The following is a 23,612-nucleotide window of genomic DNA, read 5'->3' on the forward strand; positions in this document are numbered from 1 at the left end:
ACTCCATGTGTTCCTAGCTGCGCTCTGTGCCAGACAAAACAGACTCTGGCTTACTCACTGCCTGAAGGTAGTACAGATATGGACAGGCTGAGGGGCCAAACATACATTCCTGGCAGAGCAGAAGTTCACCAGAATACATCCCTAGAAATTTCCAAAAGATCAAGGCTAGAACATATTTTTGTCCAGATTTCTGTAAATAATGCCTTCTTCCTTCAGCACCATTGTCAGTAGCTAAATCACAGGATGCAGTCGGTATCTGTGGGTCTAGCTCAGTAAATGATGCCTGTGGTAGTCATTTAGACCCTGCAAGTTATTTATCTACAGGTGACAGGCAGTTAAAAGTGACATACCAGATGTGGTGTGAGCAATATGAAACACACCTGCAGAGTGTGACGTGAGAACCTCATATGGCAGGTTAACAAGTACATGGTCACACCAACATTTGGTAACAGCCTTGTGTAGAGCCATTACTTTGGAGGAAATATAGCCAAATAAATTCCTGTCATATTGGCAATAGGAAAATAAGAATCTATATTTTATCATTCAGCACACAAAACATTAAAAGATCATTTTTTACAGTCTGCATGAATGGTTTGGTGACTTCAATTTTCTCAGTCTTGAATTCTTATTCTACCCTAAAAGTACCAATAAGACTATCCTAAGTCATAAGTGTGAATTTGTGTGTGAAATTGACATAAAATCACTGGCAACTAATCAGCATAAATAGTACTCTGAATTCCAATCAGTTATTTTTCACTGTGTCTCTCTCCTCCTGATTTGTACCGCAAATGATTTCTTCAGATTAATGACTTAAAACATGATGAATCCTAGCTAAAGTCATTACCAAAACATTTACTTTAAATATATTGAATCAAATATTTCCAAGTGATTTAGCAATTTGTATTCTGTAATACCTATTTAATTTGTTACCGTTTTAGTTTGCAGTCTACGAGTCCAGAGCAGAAGAGGATTTGTAGAGAGTGTATATTCATTTCAGCACAGTTCATTCTGAAAATGCCCTAATATGACAGCCTATGTATATCACCCACCAAACTGCCTCACATTTGTATTCTATAGTCCCACTTAATCATATGTTATCTTCAACTGGCTGCAGACTAAGAGTGCACTGTGGAGAATATATATTCTCTTCTGAATAGTTTATCTTGCTGAAGCAGTAAAGTTGTGACAGCCCCGGGTATATCTACCATCAAACTGTTTCACATTTTGTTCAGCCAATTTTGAACCACTTCCATTTTGGAGCAGTGGACAACGTGGAGACAAAATTGCTGCTTCTGAAACTGAAGTTTGCTTTCTCATTTCTCCACCATGCTAAGCCTCTCATCTGTCCCATCTAAGTCATTTTTGCTTTGAGTGGGTAGGAACGTGGAGTTCAGATGGATGTTCTGTCAAGAATTGAAGCCAGCCTTTAAATGAAGTAGGCCTCTGTTCTGCATGGCTGGCAAAAGGTCACAAAACTATTGGAAATGACTGCAGTCCTTGCTGACTAAGACCATTAGCAGTGTAGTGCTTTGCATAAAAGTAGAACTGGATTGACTTTCTAAGAAAATCAAATAAGGTCACTGGCAGTATTAAAACAAAACTTAAGGTGGAAATCCACATTACTGAGTGGTATTACTACTACCACTACTACTACTACTACTACGACTACTAATAGTCTATGGAATATTTATAAGGAATATTCTAATTTAATCTATTTTACATGAGAACAGTATAGCAAAACACACCAATGGACAGAAAAATATATCCTTATAACCTCAAGCTCGCACTGAAGTATGTTTCTGTTTATTCGTCTCCATAGCTTGCCCAGATCATGTTAATAGATGACGTAAGCTGAACATAGTCATTTTTTTTTAAATTGCAGGTCTATCATTAAAGAATCTTCATTGTGTAATCTAACATGGAGAACACGTTATTGCATAGTCTGTTATAGAATTCAGCCAAGATTTTATTAGGATTATCTCATACAGTGTGAGAGGTAATAACCTTAAAAGACTGCTGAAATCTTAAAGTCTAAAACTGGCTTTATATAGCATATTTGTCACTCAAGTTTGCTTTACAAAAATAAAAGAGGGAAGAGAGGAGGAGAGGTGATGTTTTCAGCTAACGCATAGAATTGACAGAAAAAAGAAGAACAGGAACATCAACTAACACGATATTACTAATTAAAAAAAAGGTTTTGGACGGTTGTGGAGCTGAAAAAAAATAAAAAATTGTTGCAGGGTAAAGTCTTTTGTCTTGGGCAAATGTTGTAATACCAGATAAGGGAAAGCTACATGTGTACATTATTACACAGTACAGCTCAGTCAAATGAAGAGCCTTTAAGTGCAGAGGATACGAAATAGTCAGACATGATGTCTAACAAATCCTTGTGCAAAATATAGCTTGTAAAAGTGAAAGGTGAAAAAAGGGAAAGAGTTGTACAAAAGAAATTAGCTGCAGTACAGTAAATCAACAGTAATAAATATTTGCAAAATTAGCTTAAATGCAACTGGCATTTTAAAGGCCAAATCCAATGGTAATTGCCACCTTCATTTGTACTGCATCATTTAGTTTCCCATTAATGCAAGCCTGAGTAAAAAAGATTTATTAGGTATTATTTAGATTTTAATCATTTCTTTTTAATGCATGGCCAAGCAACAGTCAAATGGAAACATTTGATTAATTTTGAATAATTAATTAATTTTTAGATGCCATCTACAGCACATGACTTTATTACAAATTACAATGCTGGGGAAAATGCCCTATGTAAATGTAGTTACTATTACATATTCTGAGCTTTCTTACAAGGGCTCTCTTACAAGCATGGATTTAGGATAGAGTGTAAATGAGTCATTTACTGTATGTGCAGTAAATCTAAATTCCCATAAGCCCCAACCATCACATATCAACCATCACCTTTCCTTAATCTGAGAGATGCCATTTGGCCATTTTCAGAACTTATGGTGCACATCCATAGGTGATTTCATAGGGGAAGGAATAGGCGCATTTGCAGTCCTACTGTGGGCACTAAAACAGATATTTTTCAAATGTCAAATGTCTCTGCTGGGTCTTCATCATTTGCACTTAAAGTGTATGATTAATTAATTAAAAATTGCCAATAAAACAGAAAATAATGTACCAAATGTTGAATATATACAACCCAAAATGTTTAATTTCTGCACTCCTTTGTTATCAAGTTCCAAATTAAAACTTCCAATCACTTGGCTTATGATTGTACTATATTAAAATACTTTTACATAGTTATAGCTATCTTAAAGCTTCTTATACACAGTCAAATAATGTAAATAACATTCCTGCTCCATTTGCAAGCTGACCATTTACACTTCACTACTTAAATGTCTTCTTTGTGTTGTCCATAAATATTCACTTGCACTGTGGAAAATCTGAAATACAAGCTATTATCCTCCCATTGTTAGTTTTCTTCATTTTCATTCACAAGATGAATAATTTGCCATAAATTCATATTGTAGCAAGGCATCTTCACAATACTTGCTATTACTCAAACACACACACACACACACATCAAATGTTTATTTTTAGCAAAATTTTAGCCAGCATCCTGTCACAACTTCAACAGCTGATGTTACAACCTCTACTCTCACTTTGCACAAACAAAGCTGCACTTGGGGAAGCAGCAGCCTCCCCCCTAGTCCTTGTGTCTGGCCAACTGGGTTTAGTGGAGATTGCATGACATGGTTGAATAATGATCAATGAATAAGAAAAAATTATTGATGATTAAACAATAATGTTATCATAAAAATTACGTGTTCATTTAATTTTTTTTTGATGTTGTGCTAAAGAAGATTTTGGGGGGTGGGGGTGTAAACCGCAGGCATACGCTAGAGCAGTGATGGTGCACGTTGATTGCATCAGTCTTTGGTACTCTGTGGAACTCTTACAGATGGAAAATACTGATACATTTGAGAAATTGTTAGAGAAACAGAGTAATTTTAATACGCTAAGCTCATTTGTTCACTGGTTCGGTTCTATATTCATTCATTTCCTCAGCCCTAGCTCTGCAAAAAAAAACACTGCCCTGTGCTCCACACACCACTTGAGATGGCCCTGTCACAATTAGTATACAGACAGGTTGCACTGTTCAGGCTTCAGTCTTCAGTTGATCTTCAGTTTTAAGGCAAAACTGATCAACCCACATGTATTTTACCTCTAAAAACACAATGACTATAACTGTGTGGCTGTAAGTTTTATAACACAATTCCCTGTTTTGAAACACTCTTTATTCTTCACACTGTGCCTTCTTTGTTTCTCAGGCAGCTAAGCGCACGGTTCATTGTTGCCACTGTGAGTCCGGTGTCCTGTTTCTCTATAAGGGGCAGTTTGCTCTTTCAGCTGAGGTGGCTTTGCACATGCAGTCAGAGATATCTGACAGCAGTGATTCATTTCATTTCAGGTCCCTGCATTATAGCAGTATATTCAGGGGTTTCATCTATCTTTCCTTTGCACTATACTAAATATCGTAGTGACTTGTTTCATGCAAATGAGGTTCTTCTGACAATAGTCTGAAAATAAATGGTGTTTAATATAGATCATTTGAGACTGTTTGCATGAATTGATTAATAGTTAAAGCTCCATAAATCTTTTGAGAATTTTTATTTATTTTCATTTACAATGACAATACTGACTCTGAACAGCTTTATACAGGATGAGTGAAAAATATACTGCTTGGGTAAGAAATCGTAACAAAACTGTGATAGAAAAAAACATTACATGGTGTCTGCATAATTCAGTCTGCCTGAGTTCATATAAAGGATGTCTAGCAGCTGCTGATGGTCTCCACTTGGTGAGAGTGAGCAATAAAGGTGTTGAGCACATTCTGGAGCATCTCGGCCCTCATCTTGCTGATCTGCAGCACCTCCTCGTGATTGACCATCTCCTCACTGCTGTAGTCCAGTGACACCTTGTTGGTAATGAGAGACAGGCCTAAGACTCGCAGGCCACAGTGCTTGGCCACCGTTACCTCAGGGATTGTGCTCATACCTGCAGGGACGACAGGAGACAGACGCTCTTAATTAAATGGTAATTTAATTATTCTTTCTGAAAACCACCAAAGAGCAGAATGCACCGCATCATTAATAAGAGCGAGCAGTTCAGTTTTGTATTCCTTAATGAGGAGGAACGACACCCTGCTGGATTTCCAGCCATGGTTACAGGGATAATACAGGTAACTGTATTGTATAAAACATTCAAAGATTACAATAAGATCCCTGGAGAGACCTGCGAGCTCCTCATAAAACCACCAATGAGGGCAATGAAAGATGCTTTGATAAAAGCATAGTTAATGTTTAAAACAAACCTTAGCTGGATTTCAGTGTTGCTTTGGAGGGAACTTTAAAAGGAGGGGTTGTATCTGAAATTTGAGTTTCAAAACAGTTCGATTCTAATAATTTCAACCAAAATTGCCCACTATGCCTTTAATCACTGTACATTCTGATGAAGTGTTAATTACAGTGCTGGTAGTTCACAATGAATTCAAACACAGCAACATTCTCTTAAAATAAGTATGAACAGACAAACTCCCAACTGAATGTGTGCACAGTTGTATTGTGCATGTGTAGTTTTCTTTACCTACGGAGTCGCTTCCGAGGATATGCAGCATCCGTGCTTCAGCGACAGTCTCAAAGTTGGGTCCACTGACCATGCAGTAAACTCCCTCCCGCACAAAGTCAGAATAGCCCAGCTCAGCGCTGATGTCCAGAGCCAACTTTCTTAGCTCTTTGCTGTATGCATCAGACATGCATGGGAACCTGATCCCAAATCTATAGAAGATGAAGAATAATACAAGGTATACATAGTCATATTTTCATTCTTATTAACAAGACACCCAAAACACTTCAATTCTAGCAAGTACATTCTAGCTCTATTCACTACCATCCCTGTAATGCATTTTATTTCTCTGTCCTCTACACTCTACTCTTGAGTCATCAAGAGGAATCTTTTTTTTTTTGAATGCCAAAAATAGTAACCACCCAGATTTCCAGCCCAAACTCACATACTGTGAATTTCTTCTCCAATCACATTAGACTAATTACATTTGTAGTCTGCACTTACAAAGAAAAACATATAATGTTTTACTGGCAAATGTGTGTTAATTTAGCCACATTTGAGCAATCAGTGTTTCTGCACAATCCAAGTTTTGCAATTTCGGTTTTGCAATCCAAGCTTTCTGTATCTCTCAGTCCCTACCGTTCATCATTGGGCCCACATAGTGGATGTTGTCCAGCAAACCCTGGCAAGTTAATGTGGTCCTTGATGATCATAATATCACCCACTTTGAAGTCCTGACAGATGCCTCCTGATGCATTCGTTACTATAATCATCTCTACTCCCATCAGCTTGAAAATCCGCACAGGTAATGTGACCTGGAGAGAAAGGACACAGAATATACAGAAATTATTTAGGTTTACAATGTGTTTACAATGTGTTTTTTAATAGGCTTATTGTATTTTCACAAGAACATGCCCATTATAATTAACCACTCTAATTCTTATAGAATTCAAGGTCTCTTCTAGAGTGTCTTCCAACACAGCAATGTATACTAACTTTGGGTCATACAAAGCTGAGAATTATGTATCAAATTATTGGAATTCTATCTAAATCATACATATTTTAGCATAAAAGGCCTATAGCATATGTAGACAATCCTCTAAATTCATTCATTCATCTTCTATAACCATTTTATCCTGCTCAGGGACCTGGAGCCAATCCCAGTAACACTGGGCGCAAGAGGGATGGGAACATGGGAAGTGTGTCCCAATCACTGAGCACCATGCACACACATTCACACATTTATTCACACAAAGGGGCAATTTAGTCAATGCACCTATCTGTATGTTTTTAGACAGTGGGAGGAAACAGGAAAACACAGAGGAAACCCACACAAGCACCTGGAGAAACATGGGAAACACCACACAGGCAATAACCTAACATTTGAACAAGGGACCCTGGAGTTGTGAGGGGCAAACTGTACCACTGTGCCGCCCATCACACTCTAAAGACAACCTGAAATCAAAACTGACCTTTTTACCTTGTTAATTCATGTTCCTGTGCATGATTCATGTATTAATCACTTAAAAGACACAATTCTGAGTTTTTTCCCAAATCAAAATGCAATGAAATTTGCCCATCGCTAAATATCTTCTGATTATTACTACCACTTAATCACCATGCAGAATCATATCAGGTTTTACCTAACCGTTTTCTGACTTGCAGATTAGAAATATGTTAACATTAGGGAGGAAAAACATGTTATTATAATTAATCCCACCCCTCTATTTAATTTCTAAATCTTTATCTTGTGTCAGAGACAGAGAGAGAGAGAGAGAGAGAGAGAGAGAGAGAGAGTGTGTGTGTGTATGTGTGTGTGTGTGTGTGTGTGTGTGTGCATGTGTGTGTGTGTGAGAGAGAGAGAAAGAGAGAGAGAGAGAGAGAGCAGCTGCAGCTGTGAGCAGGGGGTAAAGGGAAGCTTTAGTGATGTTAAAAGAGATAAATGCAGAATGTGGGTACATAGCCATTAAGATCTGTGCCACACAGAGAGAGTGACAGTAAAAGACAGAGAGAATGAGAAAGAAAGAGAGATGAATAATGAACTTGATGAACCGATGAAGCTTGGTGAAGGCAGGAGCCTGCAACTGACAGCAGTGACTCGGTTTTTACAGTTTATGCTCAACCAGCACTTGCCAAAAATCGAATTCCTAATCAATACTCTCCAAATTAAATCAGACACCAATACAGCTTATAAACCTTCGTCATGGATGGGCAATTATTTCAGTACAATTAAGCAAGGATGAGGCTACGACAGCCAATCACCTGTGTGTAAGAACAAGTATAGAAAATCTCCTTCAAGCATGTCCATCTGTCTTACACTCTTAGGAAAAAGGTTCTTAAAGGGTTCTTTGGATAGCTAAGTGTTCTTAGTTTACTAAAGTGATTATCCTTGGAACCCTTTCTGACAGGAAAAGACTCAGTTATAGGGTTATACATAGCACCATTATGGATTCCCCCAGATGGGCAAACTAAATAAATGTTAGGAATTCTAGATTCTAGATGACCTTATATTAGCAGTAGTTTATTTCTAAATGTATCACAGAAAAAGCATGTCTTAGCAAGTTACAGGAGTCTGTTAGCTCATCTACACAAAATAGAGTGATTAACACTCTCCTCTGAGCATGTTCAGCTTCCTTTCCACATTAACAGTAGGAAGCACCTTTTAGCCTTCACCTTTCCAGATAGGTAGCTGTCAAGAAAATAGCGAAGGCCTACCTAGTGGTCCAGAATTAGCAACAAATAATTTGGAAAGAATTAGCAAAAAAGATATGGGGAATCTAAATACTGAATCCATATATTAAAAGAAAACATTTGGTTTGCATATGTGTATGCACATAAATACAAAAGGTTTCCACTCCAAGTTCCTTTTTTTGTCTGTATTTTCTGTAATTTCTCCTATACTCACTGTAAAGAAAATAGCACTAAGAACAAACGTGTATAATTCTAAAAATCTCTAAATTGTGTTGTGGACTTCAATCCTACTTACAAAGTTAACAACTCCCTTTATTTACTCTGTGTTTGTCTCTCTCCACTTTCTCTTCAGGGCAGTGATGGTGTAATCAGACTTAAGCTGCAGAAATAAGGAAAGTGTATTCAAACACTAACTGCATCAGCTCTGTGAAAGCGCCTTCCTAATTGACATAACCAGGGGTCAGTGAAGGGCTAGGAACATTGTTATCCAATTACCCTCAACAATACATCTGTCAGCAAAGAAGAGCTCACGTAATGAAGTTGTATACATGTTTGCATGCATGTTCCTACATGCACTCAAGATGATAACATGTAAATAAGGCAAGTTTCATGGTACCATATCCTTCTCATTCTAAAACTCTAAAATGAGGGATAGATTAGCAAAACAGTATAGCAAATGAACTGATTGAGGGAGTAGTCTGCTTATTCACTCACTGAGCAGAACACAATCATGTCTGACAAATGCCTCATGATTTTAGATTCATATGGTGTATTCAGCTTCAATTGTATATTGTCAGGTCCTCATAAAATCTCTTCATTAGAGAGTGAAAAAAGCAAAGTGTTGGTGCAGGATTTAGGAGAATTAGCATCCAAACCAGCAGAAATATAATCCTCTTGTACCTCAGATTAGTTGTTTCAAATCTCTCTGGCTGCAGATGATCAAGCTGCACTGTCAGTCAAAATTAGAGTTGCTTGTGTTACATGTTTTGGAGAATGACAGTCAGCAGATGATTTTTTTTTTTAGCACATTCTCTCCCTATTTAGTCATTGCCAGTAGTTAATTCCACTGTATAGCACATTAGCCACCAGTCTGAGAGGAAGACCATTCCTTCCAGCCAGAGAGCAGGACCAATAGTTTTCTTTTGGACCCAAGCTACAAATAGCTATGGCATGATCAGGATTCAAACTTGCAATCTCCTCTCAATAGGACACTACAATGCTACAACGATAAACTGTTCTGCCACTTTTACATCTTATTGTGGTGCTGAAAACGTGGACTGTTTTTGATACCTGGTAATTCACTATAAGTAGGGTTAAACCCGTAATAAGAGCTTTACGTGTAATTATACTACTAAGAAAAATCACACACTAATTTGAGTAATATTAATCTGAAACTTAAGCCTTGATGAAACTTTGATTTGGGTCAGCACCATACCAGGTAGAAGGCTTGAAGTAGAACATTTTCACAGAGATGGCCCCTTGAAATGCTGGTACTGAATAAGACAGGTGATGGATTGATTTAATGCTTTAGCCTGCATTAAGAGTGAAGTGCTCTTGCCCAGCTTTAGAGACACATTCTGACAGTGACATCTGATTGTAATGCGTTGTGTCATATTGTCAGAGGTGCAATTACTCTTGCAGTTCTTCCGCACTTCTGGAGGATGTCGATCCCTCTGCGATTTAATGAAAAGAAGGTCCTTGGCACCTTGTGCCACACTAAAATGATCCCCAGGATAGAAATGTGTAAATTTGTGAGCTCCTCTCTCACATGACCCAGGCTAAGCAAGCCTAGAACTCAATTTATTCTATCTTCTGTAAAGCTAACAAGTCAGTGGGGAGAAGGACATGAAGTTAATTGCCATTAAAAAATGATTGTACATTTATAGGCTGCGACTTATTAGTCTAAGACATCAAACTAATTCTCCAATGGATATGCATTATTGCATAATCACAGCATACTCAAGGGGTCTGATTGATGATACTAATACTTTAAACTTTTTATCTAATTGATATTGGACAGTATGTTTCTACAGCATACTGTAATTGAAAACATTTATGCCATTTAAACGACAAGATTGTTTATTGTTAAATCTTGCTTTTAGAATTCTACACACATGCCCACCTATTCTCTTCATGCTTGTGTATGGTAGTGACATTGGGAGAGAACAGTTTATTTCTCTCCAATATCAGCTGCCTCTGGTTGTACTCTCTATATTTATGCAGCACGGCTTCTGATTGTGACAGATAAAGTTAATGAGCCATACCCGAGGTGCCAACTCCATTCTGTTTTGCAGATAGGAGTAGCTTTCCCTGGGTTCCATTGTCCTTGTGGACTCAGAAAGAGTGCCAGGGTCAATAGCTTACAGAGATAAATGCCACATCTACCTGCATTCATTAGGAGTTGAACAGCTTACATGGGCTAACGCATGGCACGTACAGTATGATGAAGTAAAAAAAACCTACACAACCTTGTTTAAGATTATGAACAGGGATTTTACACACAATGCGTCACAGTTAAAAACACTGAAGAAAAATGTGAATCTTTCCTACAATCCGATCAACACATTTGGGGAGGATGTCTTCAATAATTTCAGTGATGTGATTGGATCTGATCTAATGCTAATGCACAATTATTTACAATGCTAAAATGCCCTGGTGTCAAATGACTGCTATGGCATTAGAATTAAGGGCATGAAGAGTTCAGACTCACCTGGCACAATGAATAACCCTCATATAGATGGAACCTGCCCTGCATGAAGACACAGGTCTTGTCTTTTATACGACCAAACACAAGCTGCCCATCATGGCCAGGAACTACACATGGGAAAGAGATACACCATTGACTTGTTACAATGACTGTTCTCACATTAGCATATATGTAATATGAATATATTAGATTTTCAAGAACATATATTAGTAGCTAAATCAGCATGTTGGTTAAAACTTTGAAAATCTATTGTGTATACTGTGAAATATCACTCAGTTATAGTGAAAAAAATATGTATGTTCAGGACGATCAGTGCCTCTTTCAGAACACTGCACTGCATCATGTGTGACACATCTGACACATGTTTCCTGTGTTGTTCTCAGACTAATACAGCATGATGTATGAAGCAATATAACAATAAGCTGGTATGCTTTGCCTTGAAGTCGTAAGTGTCACATACCAAATAAAATGACAAGTATTTGGTAGACATCTTTTGGCAAAGCATTATTAAATTAAATTACTCTGCTAGATTGGCATCCTTATTTTATTCAGTCCTGAACTCTGCACTACGGCTAATATGTCCAGCTTTAAATATGACTGGTGAGTTTGATGGCATGTGGAAGGCAATAAGGTGCCTGTTTACTATCATTAGCGTTGATAATTGGGGGAAAAAAGTGCTTAATGAGCAGAACATATTTCACCACCTGACCAGTCCCAGCCTGTTCAAATGTAACCTTGAATTCTGTCTTCTGAGGTTTGCTTAGCCCTAAAATCTACACTGTATGCAACAATACAGCAGCTGGATCATTACCTCTGCTGGTCTAGGAGCTTCGTTTTTTTATTTTTGTTGTTGTTGAAGATTGACAGATGGCTCTAGGAAGAGGGTTATTGCTTTATTGTAACCATGAAAATGTTTTTTAAAAAAATCCCAGAGTTAATGAGCGTATTAGCAGCTTAATCAGCATATGTTTGTTATTTTCAGGGTAGTAAAACAATTGGTATAATGAGAAAAATTAAATATTGTTTTGTTAATTATGTTGTTTAAGACTTTTTGTTTTTTCAAGGTCATTTTGAGGCCATTAATTTTTGAGGCATAAAATGCACATTGAATAAAATCAACATTAAGCATTTTAAGCTAATGTAAGATTACTTGATTTTACAGAAATTGTTAGAGATCCAATGATCTGATACTAAGTATCATACTGAATATTCGTATCAACACTGAAACACCAGATAGGTATCAGATCAGATATGAAACATTCTGATCCAATGTAGTAACATCTTTTACACTCAATGCATATGACACAGACATAACACACATCTTTCATATTACCATGACAACTTGTCTTAAAGTTTGTTGTTATTAGTGTTGTACCAAAAATGGGAAAACAGATTGGTGTAATAACTGTAAAATAAATATTTCACTAAAACACAAGCTGAGTAAAACATTAAATAAACAGTTCTTATAATTAAAAGTCGTTATCACAGTGTAGTCAACCGGCATAAGTTAACAATGATAAGCCTCAGCCATCTACAGAATCGTAAATAACATAACTAAACTATTCCAGTCCTATTGTTTTTGTTTGGCACAGTCATTAAAACACAGTGAAAGTTTTATAGTCATTATTTATTTCATTAATTCAAAATGGAGCACACACACACACACACACACACACAAATATCATTATGTGCATTCTAACACTTATCAAGATTATTCACTTCACCACATAAATATTTAAATGTGTCCAAGATATCATAATAAGAACCCCCTCTGGCAGAGATTAGGGACTATTTTTACCCAAGTCATCATATTTTATTCATGGCCAGTAGTTATTAATTCTCATGAATTCATGGCTCATTTTACCAGGACTTGGGCATGATTTGTTAACCACAACAAAATGAGCAGCACAGCCAAACCCCTGTGTACCTTATTGCAGGCTCTGCGCTTTCCCAAAAGCCCCATGCCTCGGCTGCTTCCTTTTTATAAGATGAATAAATTTACTATAGTTTGTGGGTAATAACACAAGCTGGTTTCATTCATATTCTCTCTTCACATCTGAATAAACATATTCTTTAGCATTTTTAGACCCCTGTCTCATCAGACAATAGGTGATCTCAAATTGGCAGGAAAAAAAACTTGACCTAAACCAAAATGCTGTTTTTTTCTCTCCATCTACAGTTGTCAAGGTCAACAATGAGATCTAATTTAAGGGTTAATATACAATAAGCGGTTTTCAGGTACAGACTAGTTTAATACTGTGGATCATTTATGATTGGACCAATCAATATGAAACATGTAAAGAACATGCTTCAACAAAGGACACACATACCTGTGCTCACAGGGAAATTGGGGATGTCCTCATAGCGAAAGGCCTGCTTGTTAGAGACACTCTCTGCAAGGAAGCTGAGTCCAGAGCCACATATTACAGCTATCTTTGGGCGGTGTCTAGTCTTGCTCAGAAGCCACTCTGTGGCTAGCTTACACTCATCAAATGAACAGCAACTGAATCAGAAAGAAGACAGTAATCACAGTCTGGATATAATATCACAAAATTGATGATGAAGATCTTACAATTAATTATCAGATACAGATGTGAGACCTGATACAAGATTAAATTCACTTTAAGGTAGGATAGGGGAAAATATCTACAACATGTGAGAATCTAAGCCATTTATTTATTCATCTTTAGCAACTGCTTTATACTGGTCAGGGTTGCAGTGGATCCAGAGCCTATTCCAGGCACCGACAGAATGGGACAACAGCCCATCACAGGGCACCAAACACACACACACACATATTCACACCTAGGGTCAACTTAGCATAGGCAATTCAGCTACCAGTATGGTTTTGGAAGGAACATCATGCAGAAGCAGGGATAACATCCACACAGACAGTAATATGAGCTCAAGATTGAACCACGGACCCTGGAGCTGGACACTCCATGAACCCTGCCCACTGTGCCACCATGCTGACATCAAAACTACCCAATTTAAAATCTTTAGCTTTTTAAAAAAATAAAGTTGGATTCTTAAAAAATGTAGAACAAGTAATGTGATGCAAAGCAATTAGGAGACGTAAAAAGGGGATGCAAGATTAGATATTTTGGGTTTTATTTTCATGCAAGTGTAGTTTGTTGGTTAATGTGTTTTGGATGGCCACAAATCCGTTTTTTCTAGGCTGTGCACTGTTGCCATTATTATGGTGATAATTAAAGTATTAAAGTATTAAAGATTAAAAATTAAATAAATAAATAAAATAAGTAAGGTATTAAAGTGCTGTGCTGAAGGTGGTGTAGTGGCACAAAAGTGGGGGTGGACATTCAAAATCCACTGACACAGTGTGATTTTCAAACTTATTTTGGAGCTACTGCCTCTCAAGACGGCCGCTTAGCACAGACACAGGGATAAAATTATATTTTTCCTGACCTCAAGGACAGCTTTAAAAGTCTTGTCCCATTTCTAACACAGCTTCATGGATGTTCACTGTATATTTTATTGCTTATTGGAATTTTTGCTAGGATGTTTGCTTACAATGTGACTAGAAATAATTAGTTTATATACATAGTGATCCATGACCATTCATTTCTAGTGGTAAAATTTACTATGTGAGAACTTGGCTTTTATCTTTATATGGAAGAAATCTAATATAGCTCATATGCTGTTTTATTCTTAGATCAAGACCGCACAATATAGCATGAATCTTGTATTTCATGGTGTTTATATTGGAAAACCATGTTGAGGGAGAAATGACCACTCAGCTGGTGAACTCTGCGTCATCTCTCCCTATCTTCATCATTGACCTTCTACACATTTTCCCTTTAATGCCTTTCAATCTTTCTATTAATCTGTTATTTGTATGTTTAACCACATGGATGTTTTTAAATGATTTTGGATTTTTCATATGTTGCCATAAAAAAAGTCTCAACAACAGCAGGACTCTATTTTTCAACTAATACTACTTTTCAATCCATCTTCAATAGCTTTGGGTGTAGCCATGAGCTTCAAGACTATCAACAGATCATTTTGTATGGACTCAATATGGTATGAACTCTCTGTTTGAAGTTATATAAACAACATAAAATAAAACCAATTAAATCATTGCTTACTAAACCATATAAAAACAACGGCTTAAAATACCAAGAGTGCAGCAACCCAGGGGCTAGATAGTCCACATCACCTTCATGGTCTAGAAAAAAACAGCTGTTTTAAATCTGTAAAGTATATATATATATATATATATATTATATATATCTATATATTATATATATAATATATATATATATATATATTTAAACTAAAAGTTAGTCACAAAGGTACAGACTTAATGTCTAGTAAAAAAATTTATTGAACACATTCATTAAGTATCACTATATGTTTTATACAGAATCTAAATATGAATCCTTCCATAAGTACGGTTAGAGAATAACACTCATATATGACTGGATTAAAGCAGATTTACCATGAATTTCCCTTGCTGTGCATGATTCCCAGCTGTAAAGATTTAGATTGTGGGAAGAGGACAGAGTTGGACCTTGTAAAAAGAGATAAGAGAGAGAGAGAGAGAGAGAGAGAGAGGGAATATAGTAAAGTCACTCTAGTGATCTTCTGGTGTCTTCTCATTGGCTGAGCTTGTGGTGGGAGAGGATGTTTACATAGTTTTCCAGTGAACTGTATATCTCTGTCCTTGCATTTTTACTTGTGAAGTGCACGTGTGTTGTATGAAGGCCATGTTGTGGAGGGCAATGTTACTTACAAATAGTAATTTATGCCACGTTTCCGAGTTTTTTTTTTTTCTTTTAGACATTATGAATAAGAATCTTTTTAATATTATGATTAAAAATTTTAAGAATCTCTTGTACAGAGGGATGGCCTTTACATTGAAGTGAAATAAATTATGTTTACTCTGCAAGAAGAACCCATTTCCCCTGTTAACTATGGAGGAGAAATATACTAATCCCCAGGTTTTGTTTTTTGAGAGGTCGAAAAATGAACCTGATTGATCAGAAGAAGGTAAACATGTGCCTATTTACAAATCTTATTGACTAAGCTATGGACCACTAGGCATATTAGATATTGTTTAAAAACTACCGTAGCTTTGACTGTCCAGATACAAGCTAAACAATCAGTCACAGCTAGGCTTTGCTACAAGTTCACCTATGAGTTAGTGACTTTCAAATCATCATACAGTCTTTTTTGTTTGCTATTATTTCTTAACTATGATACTTAAGATTTCCTTTATGAGCTGTTGCATTTGGCATCTTTTTAATAAGATCAGGTTACTTTTGTTAGGTCAAGTGCTGAACAAACAATGACAAATGAGTCAGACAATACCATAGGATAAACAGACACTTTTGTATCTGCTCTAGCTTAGGCACTGAATTCTGTAATAAGGGGATCACGGAGTGTAGCTGGGCACCTCATGCTGTCTTATCACTTTTCTCTCAGGACTGCTTTTCTTGAGCCCCTGAGAGGGATCAAAAGGCCATGCGTTGGAGAAATATGAATCTTTCTGAATATGTCTGATTGCACCTGCCTCACCTGTACCTGAGCTGCATACTGACAGACACTAGCATTCTTATGAAAGCTCCTTTACATAAGACATAAAAACTTTCCACAAGCTGAACATGTGGCAGTCATGTAAGAAAGTCACATAAAATCAAAATTAATCATCACATAAAACTTCAAAGATGCTAAGTTGCACCATATTTTTTGCCATTTCATTGTATCATCCTAGCCAGAATTTCTTGGTTCAGATGACTGCAAGGCAATGAGTCAACACTATGCCAGGAGTCCAAGGTAATAACAGTTAATGAGTAACACAACCAGACCTACAGTTATGCACAGTTATATTTCATCTGAGAGGTCACCGGAAAGGTGTCAGGTGTTTAGATAAATGAAAACTGAACAGTTGCTTCTCATGTATGAATGAGTGTTTACCTGTTATGTGTTAATAATTGATCTGGTTTCAAATAAGAATTTGAAAAGCTCACTTAAGCACCCATTTCGTCTAGGCTGATTTTTAAAGGCAGTGGCTACTTTGTAATATGAACGGAAGGTCATAGAGTTAGCTTCAGTTTGCCAATTTTTAATGCCAAAAAGCTGTTAATTTATAATATGTGACTACAGAGGGATACCAACAAACATGCCTTGCAAGGTCCAGGAAAATGTATATGCTATTTTAGTAATGATTATACTGTAGTTAATCAAGTTAACAGTTATCACTTAATAATCCAGAACATACATGATATTTGTTTAGGGCAGAAGCTTTAGTCCTGTTCAGTCCTGCTTCTTTACATTTTAATTTTGTATAGACAAGCTGCCTAATAACCTCAGATGCTAATTAAAGTTACTTGTACATAAAAAAGAACATTTCAAAGAATTGAGGGTAATATGAAATTGAATGGATTACATCGTTACACTAAACCCTTACAGATTTGAAGGTGTGTGAACAAGTTGAACAAATACGTTCCAATTTCATCTCACATTTGTTCAGTTCAAATGATAATGTTAGCTACTTCCAATTTTGATGAAGTAAGATTTTGACAGACTGTCCATACTTTCACTTAAGTAAAATCTTTATGCTCTTTTTACACTCATGAAGTTTAGTCAGTATTATGGTTATGAAAAAGGCTGATCTGTGCATAGAATGAATATAATGGCTGTTTATCCAGACAGTATATCAAGTCTCTCTCTCTCACACACACTCTGTCGCTTTCTCTTTTTCTCTCTGAGTCTATTGCAGATTGAAATTATCAGGAGGTCCTTACTAAATGGCAAAGAATAGATGAAATCTTAGTGCCACTCCACCCCTAAACACACACAAACACACATGCACACACACACACACACCTACACACACAAACTATCAGAGCCAGAGGGTCATTGACTTATTTAGCAAACATTACTGGTTCAAAGACATTTATATATGTATGTGCGATAAGACAACAGAAAGAAATCATGTCCTCCTCACAAGTAAGCGTGTGTGTGTGTGTGTGTGTGTGTGTGTGTGTGTGTGTGTGTGTGTGTGTGAACTCTGTGAACCCTGCACGGAGCCACCATTTTCACCTGCAGAACGCATACCATCTGGTCAGGATCAGAGAGGGGGTTGAATGTAAGACCGCATTCAACAACCCCCTGGGCCACTTTGAATACTTGGTCATGCTGTTCGGTCTTACCAATGCTCCAGCAGTCTTCCAAGCCCTCGTCAACGACGTACTCCAGGACTTCCTGAACCGCTTTGTCTTTGTGTACATGGATGACATCCTCATTTTCTCCCGAACGCCCACTGAGCACAACTACCACGTCTGCCAAGTCCTACTCCTGAAGAACCGCCTGTTCATCTAAGCAGAAAAATATGAAAGTCCATCCCTACTTTCCTGGGGTACGTCACTGAGAGCAGACGAGTTAAGGCTGACCCTGAGAAGATCCAGGCCATTGTCGAGTGGCCCAGACCTACTACCCTGAAGCATCTCCAACATTTCCTGGGATTCGCAAATTTCTACCACTGCCTCACCTGGGACTACAGCCAGGTTGCGGCGCCCCTCACTAGGCTCACCTCCACCCCCTACGTGTGGACCCCTGAGGCAGAGGCCGCTTACACTAAGCTCAAAGAGCTATTCACCTCTGCTCCTGTGCTTATTCAACAGGATCCCTTGTGGCAACTGATCATGTAGGTGCTCTCCCAGCGTTCAGTCCCAGACCAGAAACTTCACCCGTGTGCCTTCTTTTCTCGTTGCCTCTCCCCTGCAGAACACAACTATGATGTGGGAATCATGAGTTGCTGGCCATGAAGTTAGCCCTGAAAGAGTGGAGGCATTGGCTTGAGGGGACTAAGCAGCCTTTTATCACGTTTACCAATCAAAAGAACCTGACCTACATCCAGACCGCCAAGCACCTCAACTCTCACCAGGTTTGCTGGGCCCTGTTCTTCAATTTCACAGTTTAATTTCATGATTTAATTTCACGGTTTAATTTCATGGTTTAATTTCATGATCACCTACTGTCCTGGCTCTAAGAATGCTAAGCATGATACCATCCTCCCTCCTGTCTGTGTGGTGGGGGCAGTCACATGGGAGATTGAGTCTGTGGTCCGGAGAGCTAAACGCGTCCACCCCGACCCAGGTAATGGGCCCCCTGGTCGCTTGTTTGGCCCTGACTCCATGCATTCACAGGTCCTCCAGTGGGTTCACTGTTCGGAGTTTGCCTGTGACCCCCGGCTCCAGTCGCACCCTAGGTCTGTTGAAGCGGCACTTCTGGTGGTCGACGATGGATGCTGACACCTGAGCCTGTACCGTGTTAGGTAGCAAGTTGCCTTTGGGGACACATGACAATCACATCCATATGTGGTTCTTCCCCAACCTGTTGACACAAAGTGGGATGTCCCAGTTGTATAGGATGTCTTTGTGTTACAAAGCATCCCTTCACTAGAGCTAAGGGGCCCAAAACTGTTCCAGCATGAAAATGCCCCTGTGCACAAAGCGAGCTCCACAAAGACATGATTTGCCAAGGTTGGTGTAGAAGAACTTGAGTAGCCCGCACAGAGCCCTGATCTCAACCCCACTGAACACCTTTGGAATGAATAGGAACACTGATTGTGCCCCAGGCCTCCTCACCGTACTTCAGTGCATGACCTCACTTCAGTGCCCGACCTCTTGTGGCTGAATGGACAAATCCCCACAGCCACGCTCCAAAATCTTGTGGAAAGCCTTCCAAGATGAGTGGAAGTTTTTATAACAGCAAAGGGGGACTAAATATGGAATGTTCAAAAATGACCAAAAAGATGGTCAGGTGTCTGCAAACTTTTGACCATAAAGTGTAAATTTAATCACATACTTTTGTAAATATATTCTATTCCTCAATTGGAATAGATGAAGCAAAGGCAGTAATTGCAGTGTTTAATAAACTTTCATGAAAGTCATTCGCTGTGAACATAATTATTCACTGAGAATAATGAGGAAAGTTACGTGTGATGTTGCCTTCAAATCTGTTACCTTAGAGGACACCTGGCATATGCTCTATTCTGAAAGAGGATTGACTTGATGGACATTGATGAATGCAAACGTTGCCTAAAATGCTGTCTTCCTAGAAAACTCCTAATTGTAACCCTGAGGTAATTAAATTATTTTAAAGTGTTCACAATAATGCAACAATGCATACTGAATATCACAATATATCGTACTGATTATTGCCACAATCCTAAGAGACAAACTCCCATACACAGACACAAACATAAAATACCAAAGAGAATTTGAATAAACTATATTTCCCAAGACTGACCATTGGCAAGAAGACTCATAGTGCAGAATAAACCAAATAAAAAATATTTTCCATTATAAGCACATGAGGTGGAGATGCAGGTAGCTATGATACAGACTGTGATTACTGAATGTTCACTAAAAGGGAATTCCTGCAATATCGAAATATAACTATTGCTGGCTCACCTCCTTCTGCCAATTATTACTAAATTCATATGTAAATTCTCATAGCCCCCCTATTACTATAACCAACATGATGTACTCATGGCATCAGAGCTGCATTCGTTACAGCAGATTGACGTTCATCATCAGAGTAACCCATAATTACACTTTCAACCCACGTCATTACCAAGGGGGCAAATGTTAATGGTCTGTTAAAAAGAAATTCTGCCTACAGTGCCAAAATATGAACAACCAGTCTGACCATAACTGCAATTTTTTAAAAATGCCAATCATTTTTTAATGGTATATAATTGTTTTAAGGTTGTTGAGGTTTTGATTCTCACTTGAGGCTTGCCAAAAAAGAGATACACAACAAAATAATTTTCATTTGATTGTCACTGTTGCTGTTACACTGAAGTCCTGGCACAGCATTTTCAGATTTGTTCCAGTGTTTACTGGCTGTACTAAAATAGTTATGTATGCTGTGTTTTAAAGCAAATGAGCCTTTTCTGTCTATGAGATGAGAGTAGCATTTCTATGTTGCAAATGTCTGAGGGCCCTTTTGAAGAATTTAACCTACTTTATGTCCAATTGGTGTTTACTTTTACATATTAGTATGAACAACGTAACATCACAAAAATGTCCAAGAGCATTCATCAGTGGGTTACTACTACGACTACTACTGCTACCACCACCACCACCACTACTACTACTACTACTACTACTACTACTAATAATAATAATAATAATAATAATAATAGGGGGCACGGAGGCTTAGGAGCTGGCATATTTGCTGCTCACCTCCAAGGTTTGGGGTTTGATTCCCACCACTGCTCTGTGTGCGTTGAGTTTGCATGTTTTCCCCATGCTTCAGGGGTTTCCTCTGGGTACTCCAGTTTCTTCCCTCAGTCCAAAGACGTGATGAAGGCCGATTGGTATCTCTAAATTGTCCATAGTGTGTGTGTGATTGTGCCCTGTGATGGGTTGGCACCCTGTACAGGGGGTCCCCTGCTTTGTGACCCGAGTCCCCCGGGATAGGTTCCAGGCTCCCCACGACCCTGTGTAGGATAAGCGGTACAGAAAATGGATGGAAGAATAATAATAATATTGTTGTTGTTAGTATTATGGCAAGTTCCATGATTAATTACACTTCCAGTGTTTCCAATGTTATTCAGCAAAGAAGTTCTTATGTCCAAAGTATTATCAAGGTCAGAACTTTTCCAATACAGTACATTCATTGCCATCATTTTCAGTAGTCATGGTGTTGAATAGGTCATGCCGAACCTGTCAATGTGATATGGCTACAGTTTTGTCAGCCTTTATTTTCACGCCAAATGTGTTTCTCAGTTTTGTGAAGTGTGACTAGAATGGAATGTATTGCCCGGTCTATTGCCAAGGTTTAAAAATTGAGAAAAAATAGTTGATATAAATAAATATTAGATAATACTTTTTAATATTATTAGAGTACTTTTACAGAATGCAATCTTATATGAGTGAAGCAGATGGGCCAATCCAATGGTGTCTTTTCATTTTTCCCCACAGTGGTCTCTCTCTCACTCCCTCCATCTGTCTGTCTCTCTCTCTCTCTTGCTCACACACACACACACACACACACACACACGCTCACTCACACACACAGCTAGACAAATGTGACAGCAGTTCCAAACTTCAATCAGTAACGCAAGAGCAGGGCGGGAGGCAGCCCCTCACTCTGCAGATATCTATTTTCAGAATATCATGTTTAATGTTACAGAACGGGTATTACATTTTCTCAAAAATACCTAATGATCCTTGAATAGAATTTTTGCTGGTAAATCACTTTTTAGAAAAATGCGAGCAGGTTTATGACACATTTAGCCTTTCTGAAAGTTAAATACTCTAATTAATTCATGAGTGAAATGAATTAGGCTATTCATCGTTTATAAGGATTTATAAATGTCTGTGATGTTTATACACCATCCCTTGTTTGTGCAGCATATAATAATGCAACATATTCCCTTTCTGCCAAATAGAACTTTTATGAGCTGCTTTTCTATTTCTATTATCCATTCATTTTCTGTACTGCTTATCCTACATAGGGTTGCAGGTAGCCTGGAGCCTATCAGGGGACTCGGGGCACAAGGCAGGGGACACCCAGGATGGGGTGCCAACCCATCACAGGGCACAATCACACACCTATTCTACTTTAGAGATTAACCTACATCACACGTCTTTGGACTGGGGGAGGAAACCAGAGCACCCCGAGGAAACCCCCAAAGCACTGGGAGAATATGCAAACTCTGTGCACACAGGGCAGAGGCGGGAATTGATCCCCTACCCCCAGTGGTGCGAGGGAAATGTGCTAACCACTTAGCCACTGTGCCCCTCTGTTTCTATTAATATCAGAATTTTCATAGAAGCAATTACTGACTCAGACTCCAAACAGCTGTCTCATGAATAGGCACACACATGGACAGACAAACACAGCTGACCTATGGCTAGAACTAGAGATTCCCAGGAAGGACTTTAGCCTCACACCTCCCCAAACCCCTGTTCCATTAGTATAATATGACCCAAAAACAAGTGTGTTCTGCATGGCAGGTACGTAAGTACACACCAATCAGGCAGTCAATCAGTAGTTTGGGAGCACTTTTTTTTACCTACTCCAGATAAAGTCTCTTGCACCCATCTAAACAAACACAGAACTAATGAGATGCTGACATGTGGTACCCGGGTACCAGATTGTGCCAAATCATGAGCTTTCCTGGTGTAAATGTTATTCTGTTTTGCAGAAAATTGTGATTAGCCTATCTGTTAAATAACAATACAACAAGTGAGACATTTGTCTTATGATTAGTCTAAAGTCAAATCAGATTAGCACTTAACAATAACACTTCATAATTAGGCTTTCATAGGTTGCTGGATAAATCATTGTTTTAAACCATAAACCAATTTGTGTGTTAGTTACAGTGTACTAGGTTCAAATTGATTGAGCAGTTATTGCAAAATGTTCCACTGAATACAATGGGTAGAATATGTGATCAGGTTATAAAGAGGTTTTAATCACTCTATTGAACATTTTGAAGCAACAGATATCATAGGAAGTGTTACCTGTTATTTGTGTCAGTACAAATCTTATCAGTTCTGTGCTGATCTTGTGGGCTAAGTGCTTATTATTTGTAGCATGTACTTCCTTGCAATATCTACAGCCAAAAGCATGTCATTCTCTCAGA

General features: G+C 38.1%; 1 protein-coding gene across 1 annotated transcript; it reads right to left on the reverse strand.

Moving 5' to 3' along the window:
* Positions 1-4,617: 4,617 nt before the first annotated feature.
* pnp4b (purine nucleoside phosphorylase 4b) lies at positions 4,618-15,563 on the reverse strand. The gene is made up of 6 exons (XM_026913458.3): positions 15,444-15,563; positions 13,315-13,487; positions 10,988-11,091; positions 6,226-6,401; positions 5,608-5,798; positions 4,618-5,019 (listed from the first exon to the last, which is right to left on the reverse strand). The coding sequence occupies exons 1-6, from the start codon at positions 15,464-15,466 to the stop codon at positions 4,796-4,798; spliced, it is 891 nt and encodes a 296-aa protein (XP_026769259.1). The 5' UTR covers positions 15,467-15,563; the 3' UTR covers positions 4,618-4,795.
* Between the last annotated feature and the right edge of the window lie 8,049 nt (positions 15,564-23,612).

This window comes from Pangasianodon hypophthalmus, chromosome 1, assembly GCF_027358585.1.
Source record: "Pangasianodon hypophthalmus isolate fPanHyp1 chromosome 1, fPanHyp1.pri, whole genome shotgun sequence".
NCBI lineage: Eukaryota > Metazoa > Chordata > Actinopteri > Siluriformes > Pangasiidae > Pangasianodon > Pangasianodon hypophthalmus.

Coding starts and splice junctions, on each gene's coding strand:
- pnp4b (XM_026913458.3), bottom strand. CDS start 15,466: ATGCACAGCAAGGGAAATTCATG. Junction 13,488..15,443: donor CACAGCAAGGGAAATTCATG/GTAAATCTGCTT, acceptor TTTCTGATTCAG/TTGCTGTTCATTTGATGAGT. Junction 5,799..6,225: donor TGTGGGCCCAATGATGAACG/GTAGGGACTGAG, acceptor CATCTTCTATAG/ATTTGGGATCAGGTTCCCAT.